This window comes from Arvicola amphibius, chromosome 4 (genome assembly GCF_903992535.2).
Source record: "Arvicola amphibius chromosome 4, mArvAmp1.2, whole genome shotgun sequence".
Taxonomy (NCBI): Eukaryota; Metazoa; Chordata; class Mammalia; order Rodentia; family Cricetidae; genus Arvicola; species Arvicola amphibius.
The window spans coordinates 136,572,629-136,589,866 of NC_052050.1; the positions used below are offsets into that span (position 1 = coordinate 136,572,629).

At 46.4% G+C, this 17,238-nt stretch overlaps 1 protein-coding gene across 1 annotated transcript in view; it reads right to left on the bottom strand.

Moving 5' to 3' along the window:
- Window positions 1-7,101: 7,101 nt before the first annotated feature.
- Window positions 7,102-17,238, bottom strand: part of Prag1 (PEAK1 related, kinase-activating pseudokinase 1) — a 54,558-nt gene continuing 44,421 nt past the window's right edge. Inside the window, exons 5-6 of the mRNA XM_038327550.1 lie at window positions 14,575-15,332; window positions 7,102-8,527 (exon numbers count right to left, since the gene is read on the bottom strand). Of these exons, the coding sequence (XP_038183478.1) occupies window positions 7,400-8,527; window positions 14,575-15,332 (1,886 nt within the window). The 3' untranslated portion in view covers window positions 7,102-7,399. The remainder of the gene's footprint in view (window positions 8,528-14,574; window positions 15,333-17,238) is intronic.

A 17,238-nucleotide genomic window follows, 5' to 3' on the forward strand; every position in this document is an offset into this window, starting at 1 on the left:
CAGGTAGGTTATGTTTGTTAGAGGCAAACAGAGGCACAATTCCTTTAAGAGGTTTCCTGATTCAGTGTTAGCAGCAAAAACTGTATGGCTCCTTTAGATTCAGCTTCCTGGTTCGTGCTGATCCTGTTCAGGAGCCCTTAAATGAGGTCTGTGAGCAGCATTTTACAAATTGCTTAATGGCAACATAGACCCCACTGCATCCCTGGAGCTGAGGTAGTGAGCATGGCCTTCAGAGGCAGTGACTATGCCTCCACCATGTTGGACAGAGAGATACCAACAGGCAGGGCTGCAGAGTTGGCCCTAGCCATGCCTGCTTAACATTTAAAAAAAAAGGCACTCCTAGTCAGAAAATGATTATGGATACACAATAAAAACAGATTCAGATAAAAATAAACCTCTGAACAGGTCATAGTATGTTTTAAAAATGCACGTAGGCTTGAGTGAGAGAAGAAAAAGAATATAGACAGTTATAAAAAGAAATAGTTTTAAAAAATAAAACAAAGCCTTTATAAAAAGACAGTAAAAGTAATAAAAAAGAGTACAGAGGGTCATAGATAAAAAGAGTAAAGAAAAATAAGCCGTGTAAAGATGAAATATACACAGAAAGCCTAACCTGGATTATGTATATTATTGTGTTTTCTTTGAATTTTTTGACTGCAGAAAGGCATTTGATTCTGGGGGTATGCTATGTTAAAACAACATAAAGATATCTTGACTTCAAAATTTGGGTCTAAGTTACACCCTGGTTCAAAAAGCAAAACTAATAAACAAACAAGGAAAGAAATGACCATAATTATTTCTCCGGGGTAAAGAGCTGGTGTCTTCATGACTTCACACCAGCATTAGAATGTGTAACCAGTGTGTATGCTCAAGTTCTCCTTGTGGTAGAATGGAAAGAACTGAAGTTGATTTGACTTTGGTCCCCTGAATCCTTCAAGTTGGGATAAATAAGGTTCTGGGAGTTGGGGACAAAGACGACTGAATCTCCCAGATCTGGTAAGGACTCATTGAGTAATGGCCCAATCTCATTTTTACCTGAATTGATGAAATTATTCATAATTTAACGTGGCAATGTTTTTCTGGAACCATGAAACCCAGCAAGCTACCTCCCCTTTGCTGGGATGTAAGTTCTGTTTCTAGGACAATTGTTTGTTACACACTGGCTGCCCCTTTGCCTATATTAAATTGTACTGGAACAAAGGAGAGAAGCTTGGCTTGGCATTCATCCTTAGCACCTGAAATAAATATTTTATTTTTAAAAAAAGCAATAACATAAACTAGGTTGCAATTTAAGTTTTTACAAGTGTGTGCATGTGCGTGTGAGCATGTGAGTGTGAGTATGTGTACCCGTTAAAGTAAGTAGAAGCCAGAGGTCAACTTAAGTTGTCATTCCTCTATGTTACCCACCTTGTAAACTTGAGACACGGCTTCTCATTAGCCTGGAATTTATCAAGTTGTGCAGAAAGCTTCAAGGATCTGCATGTCTTCATAGCCCTTCCACTGGGATTACAAAGCATTCCATCATGCCTGGCTTTTAGTTTTTTGCAATAATATTTTTATTAATTGAGAATCTTCTGCAATGCATTTTATCATATTTATTCTCCTCCCCCAACTCTTTCCAGATTCATTACCACCTCTCTCTCTCTCTCTCTCTCTCTCTCTCTCTCTCTCTCTCTCTCTCTCTTTCTCTCTCTCTCTATCCCCATTAGTGAGTTCAATTTGTGTTGCTCTGATACTCTCAGATATGGGCCTGTCCTGCCCTGGAATGTTGATGACTTACCAGGAGTCATTACCTTAAAGAAAGCTGTCTCTCTGTAAACAGAGGCTGTGCATTGGTTTCCCAGCTGCCCAGACCTGAATGCCACAGAAACTATATTACAACACTGTTTGGCCATTAGCTTAGGCATATTCCTAGCTAGCTCTTACAACTTAAATTAACCCATTTTTATTAATCTGTGTATCCTCACAAGGCTGTGGCTTACTGGTAACATTCTAGCGTCCTTCTCCTTTGGCATCTCACTGACTCTGCCTTCTTCCTATATCTTTGTTTGGACTTTCCACCTAGCTATATTCTGCCCCACCATAGGCCAAAGCAGCTTCTTTATTCATAGACTACAGAGGAAATTCCCAACCACCTCTCCTTCTTCTGGCAGGTATCCAAATGACAGTACCTCCTTGGCTTAGGGTGGGCCTTCTCTTTATGCAGGGATTTTGCAAGGTTTGAGCTTGCATAGGTCACAACTGCTGTGAGTTCATATAGGCAACTTCCCTGAGTCTAGAAAGCATTCTTTGTAGCTACCCACCACTTCTGACTCTTCAAACTTAGCACTTCTTCTGTGATGACTGCTGGGGCTTGGGAAGAAGAGGTATGATGGAGATGTCTCACTTAGGGCTGAGCACTTTCAATCTCTTATTCTCTGCATGCTGACCAATTGTGGGTCTCTGAATTAATTGCTATCTACTGCAAGTAGAAGTTTCTCTGGTAATATCCAAAGATGTACTAATCAATGGGTGAAGCAACAAGTCATTAGGAATTGTTTTATTATTATAGGGTTTGCCCCTAGGTCTCATGATCGATCTAGTCTCAGGTTCTTGACCTTGAAAATGGTGTAAGCTATTGGATCCATCCCATGGAGCAGGCCTTAAACCCAACCAGATACTGGTTGGTTATCCACACAAATCTAATTCCAAGATTGCACCAGTGGGTGACTACAAAGAATGATGTTTTCTAAACTCCCTAGGTAGTTGCATATATGAACTCATGGTGGTTGTGACCTTTGGGAGTTCAAACCTGACAATATACTTGCCAGGACAATCATTATTGTAGCTCATAGGGCTTCTATCTGGCTAAGACTGCTGAGTACTTTTCTTCTCTCATTCCATAACGGCATCTTTGGGCATCATGAAAGCTAGTCACTAGGGATCTGTATTCACTTAATTTCTATATGGTTTGTAACTCAAGGTGTGGTTTCTTCAGTAATAAAGTCTTACTGTTCTGGATGATAACCAAGATCAATGACAACAACCTATATTGTTTGGTGGTGGCGGTGGTGTCTTTGGGGCCTTTACTGTCCAACAGCTGAAAAAGAGATAAATAATTCCTGGTACTGGGGGTTTTATGTGCTAGTATGTAGTGTCTATATGGGGAGGGATAACTAACACTAAATAGAGACTTTTGTGAAAACCACATGGAAATCTACTACTGTAGAAGCTCCCTAAGAAATGGTTATACATGATACACATATATAAAAAGAGTTAAAATGATGGTACCCTTTCAAGGGGAAAGGTTCCTCAATGTGCCGGCTTTTTTGTTTGGTTTTTTATAAGATGGACTCTGGGGAATCAAACTCAAATTCTCTTGCTTGCACTTGGCAGGTGGCAAGCACTTTACCAACTGACTGATTCTCCACGGTCCCACATTTTGGGCTCTGTTGAATCAATTTCATTCCCATCAACCTTTATTAAAAACAGCAAGAAAGCTGGGTGGTGGTGATGCATACCTTTAATCCCAACACTTGGGAGCAGAGACAGGCAAACTCTGTGAGTTTGAGGCCAGCTTGGTCTACAAGAGCTAGTTCTAGGACAGCCAGAAAGAAAATTAGAAATCTACTGCTTTTAGTGAGATTTACCAGGTTTATCTTTAGATTTCGAAAGATTCTTAGATGGCAGCAGAGGAAAGAGGGTTTGCCTAGCTTACTGACTATCTTGTAAGTGTATGTTTTGGTATGTGTATTGGGGGGTGCTCATCTGTGGATGTTCGTGAGGAGGATAGAGGTTGACATTTGGTGTCTTCTAAGGATTACTGCTTCAAGGAATCTGTAGCTTACCATTTATCTAGACTGGCTGGCAAGCAAATCCTTGGGATTGGCTTATTTCACCCCACCAAACACTGGGGTTAGCAATGTGTGCTGGCCTGGCTGACTTTTACTCTGTTGGTAGAGACCCAAATTCAGGTTTTAATGTTCTCATAGTGAGTACTTCATCCACTGAGCCACCTCCCCCGCCCCATTGGCAATGCTGTTAAAGCACAGATTTCAGAGAAGTCATTGAAATAACATGTATGTTCGCTCTTCCAAATGTTCACAATATTTTGTGTGCATGTGTACATCACACGAGTTTTCTCCAACCCTTGGCTCTTGGAAACCAGTAAGTGTTATATAAAGTGGTAACTGGAGCGCTCTACAGAGCTGGGCTTTTTAGAGCTGAGCCATGTGTTATGATAAACAAACAACCCCCCAAGTGCTTGTCTTGCTTTTGGCAGGGGTGTTTGGGATTCAGCTGTGAGGCGGCGGAACTCCTACAGAAAGAATTTGGGTAAAGAGAAAATGATTCCACGCCTTAGCACAAAACTAGGAAAGGCCCACAAACAACAAAAATTGCGTATGGGCAAATGATATGGGGGCGACCTGACTCAGAACTTGAGAAGAAAAATACCAGTACTTAGTTTTCAAGCCAAGAGGAATGAGGGAGGTAAGCTCACAGAAGTGTTTTTAAAATCTTTGGTTCACTGTACTGAAAAAAATTTTATGATGGTGAGTGAACCAAGAGCCTCATAATACTTAAGCTCGTCCTCTTGTACCAAACACCAAGCTGCACCCTCAGCCCCAGAGGAAGTGTTAACCAGCCAGGTGCTGTACCAAGTCCTCATACCCTGGGTATTTCTGTCCTAAAGCCCTATGACAAAAATCTGTTGCTTCTGGTTGGGTTTAGAGCGGGAGCTTCAGGCAGGACGAAGCAGTACACCCAGGTGAAATCAGAATGAAAAAGACCGTTTTTTATTTTTATTTATTGACCCTCTGAATGTAGCGTGCCCGAAGCCATTCGCCAAACTGCTCTTTGTAGCTGGATGTCACAATGACTCCAGGGACATGCCTTTATGGGAAGAAGCTTGAACCCCACACACTTAGGCTTTGTCCATGGTGGTTATAAGAAATTGCCCTGTTTTAGAAAAATGCCTTTTCTTTCTTTCCCTTTCAAAACAGCTACTAGGATATTAATTATTCCATGTCTTCAAATGAAGGATCCTAGACAAATTCCCTCTAGAACTAAGGGCTGGGCAAAGGTTTGCTCCCCCTGGTGAATAGTTCCTTAAAATTACACGAGACAGAATTTTGCCAGAGGGGGCTTTCTTCTTCTAGGCAAGGCTGGTGATCCAAAAGTAAGTTTAATTGGTCTCATTCCTCTCAACTAGAATTTGTTGCCACTGTTTCTTCTTTCACACCCTCGCCTTCCCTCTTTATTTGGTTACTAAAATCATTTTCACAAATTCAACTCTTTTCTTTGCCTAAGGTGGGTGGCACATTAAAAAGGTCCAATTAACTCAGAGATTAGAAATATGCCTCTAGAAACGTTTGTGCTTCCAGCTGACCCTATAGCTCCCAGGCAGAATGCTCCTTTCTTCCCTCTCCATTGTTTAGTTATTTCAAGAAAGGACAAGAAAACAAAAGACAGCATCAAGGACCGAGGTTCTGCCTAAAAAAATTCCCAGCAACAAACCACAGCAGGCAAACACAGCTCCGTCCATTTAGACAGATCCTGCTGAGAATCACGATTTCCGTGTCCTAAGTTCCAAGACCTTCCATGGACATAGTGAGAGCTGGTTTGAGCCAGTTCTTTCCTCAATGAAAAAAAAATATATAAAGATGTCCCGGGTGCTTCTTCCATCACTGGTGGGAGGGGAAAATGGATGTGTTTACATGGTGTCAGAGGATGGAGCTGCCAAGGCAGCTAAGTAAATGTGCAAAAAGGGACAGGCTGCTGGGCTGCTAATCACACCCCCAGATCTCCCAGACATCTATACTATTACGGTCTTTATGTGTACTTAAAAACTGTCAGAGTCGTTAACAAGAAATGGGAAACCAGTGGGTTTGGTAGCTGGAAGAAGATCCTCAGGCAGAAATACAAGGGCCTGGGAGATACTTCTCCTTAAGTCATTAGTGTGTGCATCTGGTTTTAGGAGGAAAGCCCTAACTCTCCTAATTAGATTCTAATTCTCTTAATTGGATCTACTGCCTCTTAATTCTGTGCATTAAAAAAAGACATACCAATAATATTAGCTTCAGTTCATAACAAGTACTGATGCATGTTAAATGAGTTTGATGAGTTTTGTTCCTGTAGACAGGCCTTCACTAGGTAGTCTAGGCTTACCTGGAATTTGCTATGTAGATCAGGCTGGCCTCCAGCTCAGGGAGATGCAACCACCTCTGCCTCTAGAGTTCTGGGATTACTGTGGCCAGCTGTTCAATGATTTTTTTTTCTAAGATTCATAAGTGGGTTTAGAATGGAGATCTCCTGCTAGAGTTACATCCTTGCACTGGTTTTGTCTGGCAGGGAAGTATGCTGCTTGCTACTTGGCACCCCTTTCCTTCTTCCTGCCTGGGGAGACTGATGCTGTTAGTGGCATCATCCAAGCTCCCTTGCAGTCAGATGAGCCTGGGGATGGCAGGAAGGAAACGGATGCACTAGGAAATTCTACCCTTCCATCTCTGCTTGCAGAAGCCCCACAGCAAACACCTCCCGTGCACGTCCTGTGTCCTGTGCTTGCTTTTGTTTGTTCTTTTAATGACCCACACACTTTCTAAGAAGACTGTAAGGGTCTTTCCTTTGAACTCGGCTGGTGGACTTTGTTTGCAGCCAGGTCTCTCAGAGATACAATGGTGACAGCTTTGGCAAACTGGCGATGGGTTTGGAGCAGCAGTAGGGTTAAATTTCAAACATCTGGGATTCCACCCAAGTTTTCTTCCTCGCAGCCTGCTGGGTGGGAAGAGAAACAAGGAACATTGACCCACACCAACACACCCAGATTTCTGTGGATTGCTGCTATACCCGGTGAGAGATGCAGGGGCGGTGCCGGTCAGTTCACTCCTCTGCCGCCTCTGCAGTGAATAAGAGATTCTACTCATCAATGAGTATAGTGCACTCAGGCATTCGGAGGTAAAAGGGCTTTGCTTGTGACTCAATCTAAAATACTAATACTACTAATAATAATTCTGTACGACCTTTTCTTTCTTTTTTTATTGTGGAGGTTGTTTTTTTTTTTTTTTTTAAATAACAATTTGCAAAAGGGAAAGGAGACTCCGTAATGGGGTATTGAGGCAGGAATCTAAGCTTCATTCTGTCAGTGGAACTGTCCTCAGGCCCTAGTGCGAAGCTAGAACTGTACATAATTACAGAGGTGGTGGGGGTGGAGGGATGGGGGCTCGGTGAGGAAAGGGGACTGGCGTATGTGAAATGACATCCTCGATCTTTCATATTTATATTATATATGTATATGTATATAAAAATATTACATCCAAGGACGATAGTCATTTGTACCATTTCCCAGGGTAACCCGGATGCAGGCAAGGAAAGAGCTTGGGGCCTGTGTGGAAGGTGGCGGTGGAAGCGCCTGACTGGAGGCTCAGAGAAGCTGCAGGAGCTTCAGGGTCTGTAGGAGGGCCCCCGGCTCTGCCGAGGCCAGGTACTGGCAGCAGAGCCAGTCCTCCAGCTCCACACCCCGCCTCCGGTCCACCGCCTTCTCTGCAAACTTCATCATCATCAGGGCTCGCTTCATGTCGATCCAGTTGTGCAGAGTGCTACACAACACCTCCTCTGAGGTGCACGGCTGCTCCACCAGCTCCCGCCGGGGCCCCCACAGCAGACACTGCAGCACCCGCTTAGCCTCACCTATGCGGATGCGCTTGATGGGGTCGGCCTCGAGCAGCAGGTGAGCCAGCTGCTGGAGGCCAGGAGAGTAGAGGGACAGAGTGGGTAGCGGGGGTAGGTCCTCCCGCCGGTAATCGCGCTCCCGCAGCTGGGCCCGCACCTCAAATGGGTTGGGCTGGTGGAGCAGCTCATAGATGAGGATGCCCGTCTGGAACTCATCAAACTTGCGGTACTGGGAGGCAGACACGATCTCGGGGGCCAGCCGGGCCTGGCTCTTCTTCTGTTGCAGGTTGGTGGTGCCGCCTGGCTTCTGCTTGGCTTTCAGGAAGTTGCTGATGATGAGCCGGGGCAGGTGCTTCTCACCAGGTCCTCCCTGGCATGCATTGGTGGCTGTTGGCGTGGCCGAGGGGCACCGGGATGTGGTGGTGGTGGTGGTGGTGGGCGCTGTGGGAGTGGCAGAGGATCCCGGGGAACCCTGCGGGCTGCAATGCGCCAGCAGCAGATTCTCCAAACACAGGTCCCGGTGGATGATCCCGTGCTCCTTCAGGTGCTCCAGCCCATTGCAGAGCTGCAGAAGCAGGAAGCATACCCGCCGCTCGTAAACCTCAGGTTCTGCCCGATGGCTGGCCGAAGAGTCCCGCACGAAGTCGGAGGCCGTCTGATGCGGCACCTCCCGGGTGATGACAACCACGCAGTCCTGTTCCTGGGCAGGGGAATGCGAGGGTGCAGCAACAGCAGGGTCCTTACTGGATGTGTCCGGGGGAGCGAGCATGCTGGAGGGCACAGAGGCCACAAAGTGGCCACAGTCTTGTTGGATGTTGAAGTGTACGGGCACAGACGGGCTACAGTATGATGCTGATTTGGGTTCTGGGGTTTTGCAGATCTGTGGAGAGATGGAAAAATGAGGTGAGGAATGGGATCCGTGGTTCTCTGAAACAAATGCCAGGCTATTCAGTATTGTAACAAGAGGTGGACACCTCCTTACATCATATCATACATTAAAAAAAATCACCAAAGGGCTCACCAAGACTTAAGAGTTAGTTCGAAAGCATTCAAATTTTAGAAAAATATGGAATATATGATAGCATTTCTGAGACTTCAATTTAAGCAGCATTTTCTCCCCACCTCTTCCCCCTTCTTTTTTCCCTCCCCCCTCTTCCTCTTTCCTCTTTTTCTTTCTGCCACGCTGGAAGTGTGGTCCACAGAAAATAATCCAACCCCGTGTTGCTTCAGCAGCACTGTGGAACAAGAGAAAGATGGCTCTCGTCTCGTCCACCGAGTGGCCAGGATGGAGTCTCAACAAAGCAGACCAGTTTCCACAGAACTCAGACTCACTCCCCACCCTTTCGTGTGAAAGCAGGGTGGGGCTGTGAGGGGATTTCAGCAACCAGGGTATTCCCGCACCTTTAGGACTTGGCCATGTTCTCCAAGTCACCTCGCTTCCTAGATCTAGGTAGATATGCAATGCCTGCTCTCTGAAACGACTTAAGGGCTGACTGGGTAGCTGCTGCGCAGGAAAACTGTACTCTGCCCCAAGCCATAGCCAGCAGGCGAGGGCTGATCACAATGGTGTTTATGAACTGACACAGGACTTCCTGAAGTTCCGTTGCCTAGACCTCTCATGCCATTTATTTCTATTGTAGCCATATAAACCATACAGCATGGAACTCTGAATCAAAGAGTTCATTCAGTCTCTGAATAAAGTTTTTTTTTTTTCTTTTACAAAGCTAACCAGGGAGTGGGTAACACATTAATGAACTAATCTCTTTATTGTGGAGGAAGACTTGCAATGAAAGGGAAGTATGTCTACCCAGACATTGTTCCCTATTATACTAATAAAACTGATTTGGAATCCACGTAAAGGAGCTTGCCTCGGGATCTTATTGCAACATACCCAGCCATGCCGCTTTTAAATGACATTCCTCTGGAATCCTTTTATTTATTAAGTGCAACGCTATTTATCATTTTTATTATGAAGATGATATATGTGTGCAAGGAGAGGGGGATGATGTACATGATTGTGGAGCCATGGAATGTGGGAGAAGTGGAGGGTATCAAGGGACAACTTCCCCTGATTGGTTCCCTCCTACCACAGTGAGTTCTGGGGCTCAGACTCATGTTGAGGCTTGCATGGCAAATGGTTCCACTGGCTGAGTCAACTCTTTGGCCTTGGAACGCTTTTAAATGAACAGAAATTTGTGGGGACAGGTCCCTGAGAAAGCCTTGCCTATAAATATCCAGTGACTGCCCAGCCACTGTCAAGCTCTCGGAGGACAGGTGGAGGATGTCACTCTGCATCCACACAGATACACACCGGACCCTTGCGTGGGTTGGGCACCGTGTCACCCATGCAGCTCTCACGAGATGGCTCCTTAAATCCCTGCAAGTAGATGCTCAAACAAAGGGGAAACCGTGGCTTTGGGAGTTGAAACTACCCCACTAGGCCCCAGAGAAGCGTTCTCTAAGTCAAATGCCCAAGCTTTGGGAAGAAGGAGAGGTGGGTTTAAATGTCAACTCAGCAACCTTCGACAAGTCCCAGGAGATTCTTTTCTGAAGTGGTTGTGGTCTATCGAGAAGCTTCAAATATGGAATTGAAAAATATGGAACAACGCAGGCTTCAATAAATACAGGGCACGGTTTCAATGGTTCTTGTCACAGTATTTTTTCAATAACCGATGGTTGTGTGACTCTGTCTTTTGCACATTTCCATTTAGAGTGGCCTTATTTAATCTATATTGTCAACAGTGAATGCGCAGCTAACACACTACGTAACTCATATATTCTCAGTAAGTCCCATCCTGGGCTCCCTGTGTAGGAACACTAACAATCCCTTAGCATTACACTCGACGGGGAGGGGGTTAAATATCAAACTCATGAGCAACACCAACAATGCAAAGTATAAAAATAGTGAAAAGGGGGGTGCGGAGCACCCTCAAAACAGAACACATGCTCTTGGTTGGAGCAGAGAGCAGATGCTGAGCGTGTTCTAATTTAATTCCCCATCAGCTGGAAACACGCACACTGGGCCATCCCCCCATTTTCTTCTGCCCTGCACACGTCCGCAAAGGATGGGGAAATGCTCCGAGTATTGATCTATGGGTGACAAATGAATTTCGGCGGGCAGATTATGCTACATATACGGAAGCGACAATGCTGAGGATCGGCGGCATCTCTCATTCTGTTTTCTTTGTGCTTTTAACTGGGACAGTGGAGGCTCCTGAGGATTAGCTTAAATGATACAGGTATGGCTTTGGGCACCAAGCCTGGCCCATGGTGAGCCTGCAATGAAAGGGTTGCTATGGTGACCGCTCCTGCCATTATGTCTGTAGCCATGTGGTGGGGCAGAGCTACCCAGAGCTGGTTTGCAAGTTCTCTACAACCCTTAACGGAGCAGCTGCCAGGGCCTGGGACGGGCTTCCAAAGCCCTCTTTCCTTCAGGGTATAAAAGGCTCCAGCCTAGCACGTGCAGGGGCCTGGAGCCTCAGCTGAGCCACTGACATTTTGCACAGAGATGTAAATGAAGGAGCAGGGTAAATAGTAACGGGCTGGATGCTTTACAAAATCAGTGAGCAGGGCCTCAAGAAAGGCCCTCACCACAACCACCCCCTCCACTGGAGAGAGTTGCTCTTGGAACAGCTTAACCAGCACCCTCCCAGCCCTGGGTGGGGCATCCTACAGCGTGAGATGAAGACTGAAAAATGGAGAAGTGACGGCGATCTTCACCCCTTCCTCCTCTGCCACCCGACACATTTCCAGGGGACCCTGTCCTTGGGCTTTAGCTCTGGAACTTTCCAAAGACCTTGGGATCGGCTCAGGTTGCAAACTTTGTTGTGCCTTAAGCTTTGGGGCTCATTGATGGGTAAAAATCTGGACTAGATCATGTCTGTTAAGCAATATATAAATAAATAAAAAGAAATAAAAGAAAAAAGATCCAAAGCCTCATTGGTTCCCTAATGATGAGCTATATCTCTACATGGCGGAGAAACAGCTTCAACCCCCAACTCCCAAGAACTTGTGATTTTTCTCCTTCTCTCTGGCGCATATTCAGGGAGTCAGGCTCGAAGAGCCAGTTTATGTCTTGATGTTGCAGGTCAATGAGCCTGTGATTGGGGGTTCCAGAGTCAGGTGCGAGCAGGTGCCTGTCTGACATTGTTCACTGGGATTCAGGAGCAATGCTGCATTTGATTTCGGTGTCAGCTCCCTGCTTAACATGCATAGATGAACTGAGCTCAGGGATGTGCGCGCACACAGGCGGCGGCTGGGAAGGAGCCCAGCTCCCCCTCCCCTGGGCTCTCAGATGACTGTATTCCGTCTAGACTGCAGAGCTAATGAAGTGGAACAGCTGCACGTGCCAAACGATGCTTGCAGCTCACTGCCCCTCCCCCCACCGCCACACCAGGCACACTTACAAAGTCATAATGCCTTTCCCAATTACAGGATCGTCTCATGCGTATGTGATACTGTTCTCCGAACTTTTTTTTTTTTTTTTTTACAGGTGGTTCAATGAACAACCACTTCTCCAGGAGAGTCAAATAGGAACCCTCTGTGGCCCTATCCCCATTGGAGATCAAGGCTAATCTTCAGGATTCCCCCAGGTTTAAACTCCTAATGCAATAAGGGGTAACACTTGCTCTGCCATCCTCTGGGGAGGCTGAATTTTTTGCTATGTATTGGGGGAACATTGGCTGTAGATTTCAAGCTACTTGGCACAATCACTCATAGGTAGGGAAAGAGTCTCTGACCAAGGTTTGAACTTGGTGCTAGCCCCTCCCTTGGTTCTTGCCATGTAATCCCATCACTTTCTTTGAATTAAAGACTTTCTTCAAGACTGCATGAGACTGATGTGGGATTCCCTTCTGTATGCTATGAATATGTTTTATTACCATTGGTTAATAAAGAATCTGCTTTGGCCTGTGACAGGGTAGAATATAGCTAGGCGGAAAACTAAACTGAATGCAGGAAGGAAGAAGGCAGAGTCAGGCAGATGTCATATAGCTGCCGAAGGAGAAGGACACCAGAACCTTACTGGTAAGCCACAGCCTCGTGGCGATTCACAGATGAATAGAAATGGGTTAATTTAAGAAGTAAGAGCTCGCTAGGAATATGCCTGAGCCACTGGCCAAACAGTGTTGTAATTAATATAGTTTCTGTGTGATTATTCAGGTCTAGGCGGCCAGGAAACCGATGCACAGTCTCCGTTTACATTTACACGACACCTCCAGGTTCAGCATGGGGAAGCGAGGTGAAAGTAACCAAAGCTCATGAGCACAAGACAGGGTCACGGTCTGGAGGACAAGTCACATACCAAGTTCTCACATTCATGGAGCATCTAAACGTCTGTCCAACCTCTCCACTCAGGGAGCTCGCATGGCAACATAGGGGCATCCAGTTCATCTTGCTCAGATCCCTTCCCAGTCACCCTCTGCCCTTCAGATGCTCCCCAGTTGCAGTTACATATATGACTGCCTGCTCTACTTTGCGCTGGTGCCAAGGCAGAAAGACAAATCCAGTAGCAATTGTGCTTCACGGTTGTGAATTGCTCTTTCCCTCGGTTGGCAAGATACAGGGAGACTTTTCCTTGGGATGGGGCAGGGGCAGTAAGAAACATTTCTCGTCACAGTGGGAAACAATGGTGACGCCATGTTGGCTGAGCTGCTGAGTCGGACATTAGATTGCATTTTCAACTTCCCACATCTTGCAACTTATAATGGGTACTTGGGGGCAGAGCTTCAGTCTAAGTCAAGAAGTAAATTTACTGGATACAACCATTCTAACAGAAAAAGAAACTATGGGCCCTTTTCTTTTAACTTCGGTTGGGGTGTGGGGTAGGGGTAGGACATGAAGTTTAGTTTACAAAGAAGGCGGCTTCTAGATTCAGACATGAAGTGCCAATGAAGTCCAAGAACTAATACCATAGAAGCTCCCTTGGGACAGTCACCCTCTTCCTCCCCTTTCCTCCCTCCTCTCTCTTCATTTCCTGTGGGCTCGGTGATTAAAGCAGTGTCCTCACATACACCAAGCAAGCGCTTTACTACTGAGTTACACCCTCAAATTCCTTTTTTATTGTAAGACAGTCTGGTTGACTTATGCAGATTGGCCTTGAGCCCAGGCCGTGGGCTACAGGCTGTGAACTTTAAATCCTCCTACTTCAGCCTCCTAAGTAGATAGGATCACCAGGCCTGGCAGTATTTTCTTGCTACCAGTGCCTATTCTCTTAGCCAGGATCTGATCCATGTCTTCTGTGACCCTGGTATCTGTATAACTACATGGAGCTTTCTAGTAGCTGTCCCTGTATCCTCTTTATAGAGGGGTGGCTTCCAAGTGTGCAGAACCCCCTTGAACTTACTCGCCAGGGCTCTCGATCTGTCTTTTCTGTGTGGTATCACAAGTTTCTCCAAAGAAAAATCTTAAGTAAGATTTCACTCCAGTGGCATTGGTAACTAATCCACCAGCCAAGAGTCTAACTGTAACAGTAAATACTGAGCAAATGTTACCATCACTTACACGGTTCAGGACAATGTCTAAGTCTAATGCTCCTGCCTCCAACACTTGAGAGCAGGCACCTTAATGATCCATTTCTTTTACCGGATTATAAACTCCGCAAGGAATCTCACGTCCACACCTCTATCTTCAGATCTTTGGGAAATATCCAGCAGAGAGTAAAAACCCGCAGAATATTTGACTGAACTCTGCTGCACTAAAAGCTCTTTTTCTATTGCAACCACAACCCTAAGAACACTGTCCACATCTTATACCCATGCTAAGAATCTCACGGCGCTGCTTCCCAGGGCCAGGCAGAGAGCGAGAGCACCAAGCACCAAGTATAAAAGGCAGCTTGCTATCTATACTTCCAAAACCTTGGAGAGGTGGAATGATGGGCCAGGATGGGCTAGTCAGAGCACAGAATGGGAGGGGCGGGGTGGTACCTACTTTCACAGCATAGGTGCTGCCAGGGTCCTCGGAGCAGGTGGCGCAGTAGTAAATCGCATCCCCCGAGTCGCAACAAGGCTTGTTGCACGTCAGCTTGAAGAGCGACCAGTTATTTTCATTGAAGCGCAGTTCTTTCTTCTGGCCACCCATGAAGAGGTCTTCACACTTGGTCACCAAGCGGGCCAGTGACTGTGTGTAGAGGCCCCCCAGCTTGGCGTAGGTGCCCTCCTTGCTGCTGATGCTACTCAGCAGACTGTGCAGCTGGAGTTGGGTGCTGCCGGAGGAGGCCTGGCTGGACACGCTGAGCTGGGAAGAGGAAGTGGAGGTGGCCACTCGGCACGGGAGACTGGGGCTCCCACAGCTCCCTTTGCTGCCTGCCAGCCCCAGAGCTGGACCCCAGGGGGCACTGCCTTTGAAAGCTTTCTCCAGAGGCTCAGAAGAGGAGAAGACAGGGTGGGGATGGTCTCCAGAGTTTAAGGAATAGCTAAAAGGAGGTTCATCGTGGACACAAACATTGGTATCCGAGTGGCTTAGGTTCAGCTTGGGACTTGCCGTTTGTGGCTTAGGGGAGCCTTGGGTCCAGAAGAAGCCATCAGGGGATGAGGCTGCACGGCTCACTATCTTTTTCTGGGGCAGAGGAGGAGGCTGTGCGGGACCACTGGGGGACACATCCTCGGTGGAGCCTGAGGGAAAAGGGACAGGAGCAAAGAGTTTTTTCCCACTGATGGTGGGTGAGTGGGCGGGCTCATATGATGGACCTAAAAAAAAAAAAAAAAAAAAAAAAGAAGAAATCATCAGGTTAGAGACCAATGCCACTGACCCAGGTGCTGTAGGATTTTTTTTCTTAATTGGTCAAAGCAATTCACTTTATAATATTCCTTTTCTATTTTTTCAAATGGTGGATGCACATTAGACAAAATGCAAACTACACGAATGGTAGAGACTGACAGTCAAGTCTCCCTCATGCCTTTTCCCTTAGCACTAAGTACCTTTGATCAGAGGCCTTCTCTGTCAGCAATTCCTCACACATTGTTCTAATAACCCAAATAAATCTGCCTGCGTAGGCGCAAACAGCATCCGTGCTTTGGAATACTGCTTTTTCTTTCACGCCTTGGGTAGAGTTCATCTACTTCATTCTTCTGAATAGTGGTGTCATAATATATTATTGGAGGTAAGTATCACGATCTAACTAGCAATCTCTTGACAGACACTCAGGTGATTGTAAAGCTTCACCCACCACGCTGCTACAGCAACAGTAAACTTGAACGCACGTGACTTTCGTGACTTGAGTCCACTTCCTGAAAAGTCAGGTTTAAGGAAGTGTTATCTACTAGAGTAAATGTGGCTCTTCCCCATCTTTGATGTATGTGTTTCTGTGATGTGCGCATGTGCGTTTATACATGTATGCACAAATACACGTGTGTGTATGAATGTGGAACCCAGAGGTCAACCTTGAGTGTCATTTCTCAGGTGCCACCCACCCTGATCTTTGAGAAACGGTCTCTGGTTGGCAGGAGGCTTACCCATGAGGCCAGCAAGCTGGGCAATAAGCCCCAGATATGAAATTATATCTGTTTCCCTGGTACTGGAATCATAGGTGGTGTTGTCACACCTGATACACACACACACACACACACACACACACACACACACACAAAACGCATTTTAATATGGGCTCTAGCACAGATCTCTGTGTTTACTGTGTAGTTCTTTGGGATTTCACAAATACCTTTCTGGTGTCAGAGAATGGCAAGTCTGCAGAAAGTTTAGAAATCAGAAAGGCTAGAAATTCAAAATCATCTTTAATTGCGTATTGAGTTCAATCAAGGCTAGCCAGGGCTACACAAGGCCCTATCTCAAGACAAAAACAAACAAACAAACAAACAAACAAACAGCAAGACGCGGGGTGGCGGGGGTGGCACACGGCCCTCCTTGCCCTCTTCCAGCCTGAAGTGGCGTTTGCTCTTGGTTCCTGGTTGATCACTCACACACAGCTTATCAGGGTCACTGCAGCTGTCCTTCCCACCTGGCCCTGCTCAGCTCACGATGGGCAGGTTCAGTTGGGGAGGGAGCATTGGGTGTTCCTGCCAGCAAGGCTGAGTGAATGATTTATGTTTCTTCCAGGAGTCTCAGGTTAATAACAAGTGAGAGAGGCACAGTGCGGACCAGCAGGCCTTCCGTATCCGGGAATTCTCCCCTTGCAGTCTCAGCAGACAGTGATCCAGAACCAGCCAGCATGCGGCAGGGAGACCACACTGGACTCTGCAAACCTGGAGTCCTCAGGTTTCCTGTCCCAGGCTTCCCAGGAAAGTGCCTCTGCTCCCATGGACTGGGTCAGGAATGGGGACAAAGTTTACAGATGATTCATTTCCTCTGGGCGCTAGCAGGAGAAGTGGAGGGGGGAGGAGGGTTGTTTCCTCATACCCTGCATTAAAAAAGCCAGGGACATGACACCTGCCTATGAGGCTCCCTGTGCCCAGAAAGCCTCTGCTAGTGAGTGGATCCTTGGGCTCAGGAGAAGGAAGGCAAGTGCTTTTACATACATCTATGTCCTCATCAATTTGCCTCTTGGGTACCAGAAAACAGCCAGTGTATTACCACCGGGGTAAGGGCTGGAAGTGAAGGTTGGGAGTGCAGTGAAATCTGAATACTTGATTCAGGCCC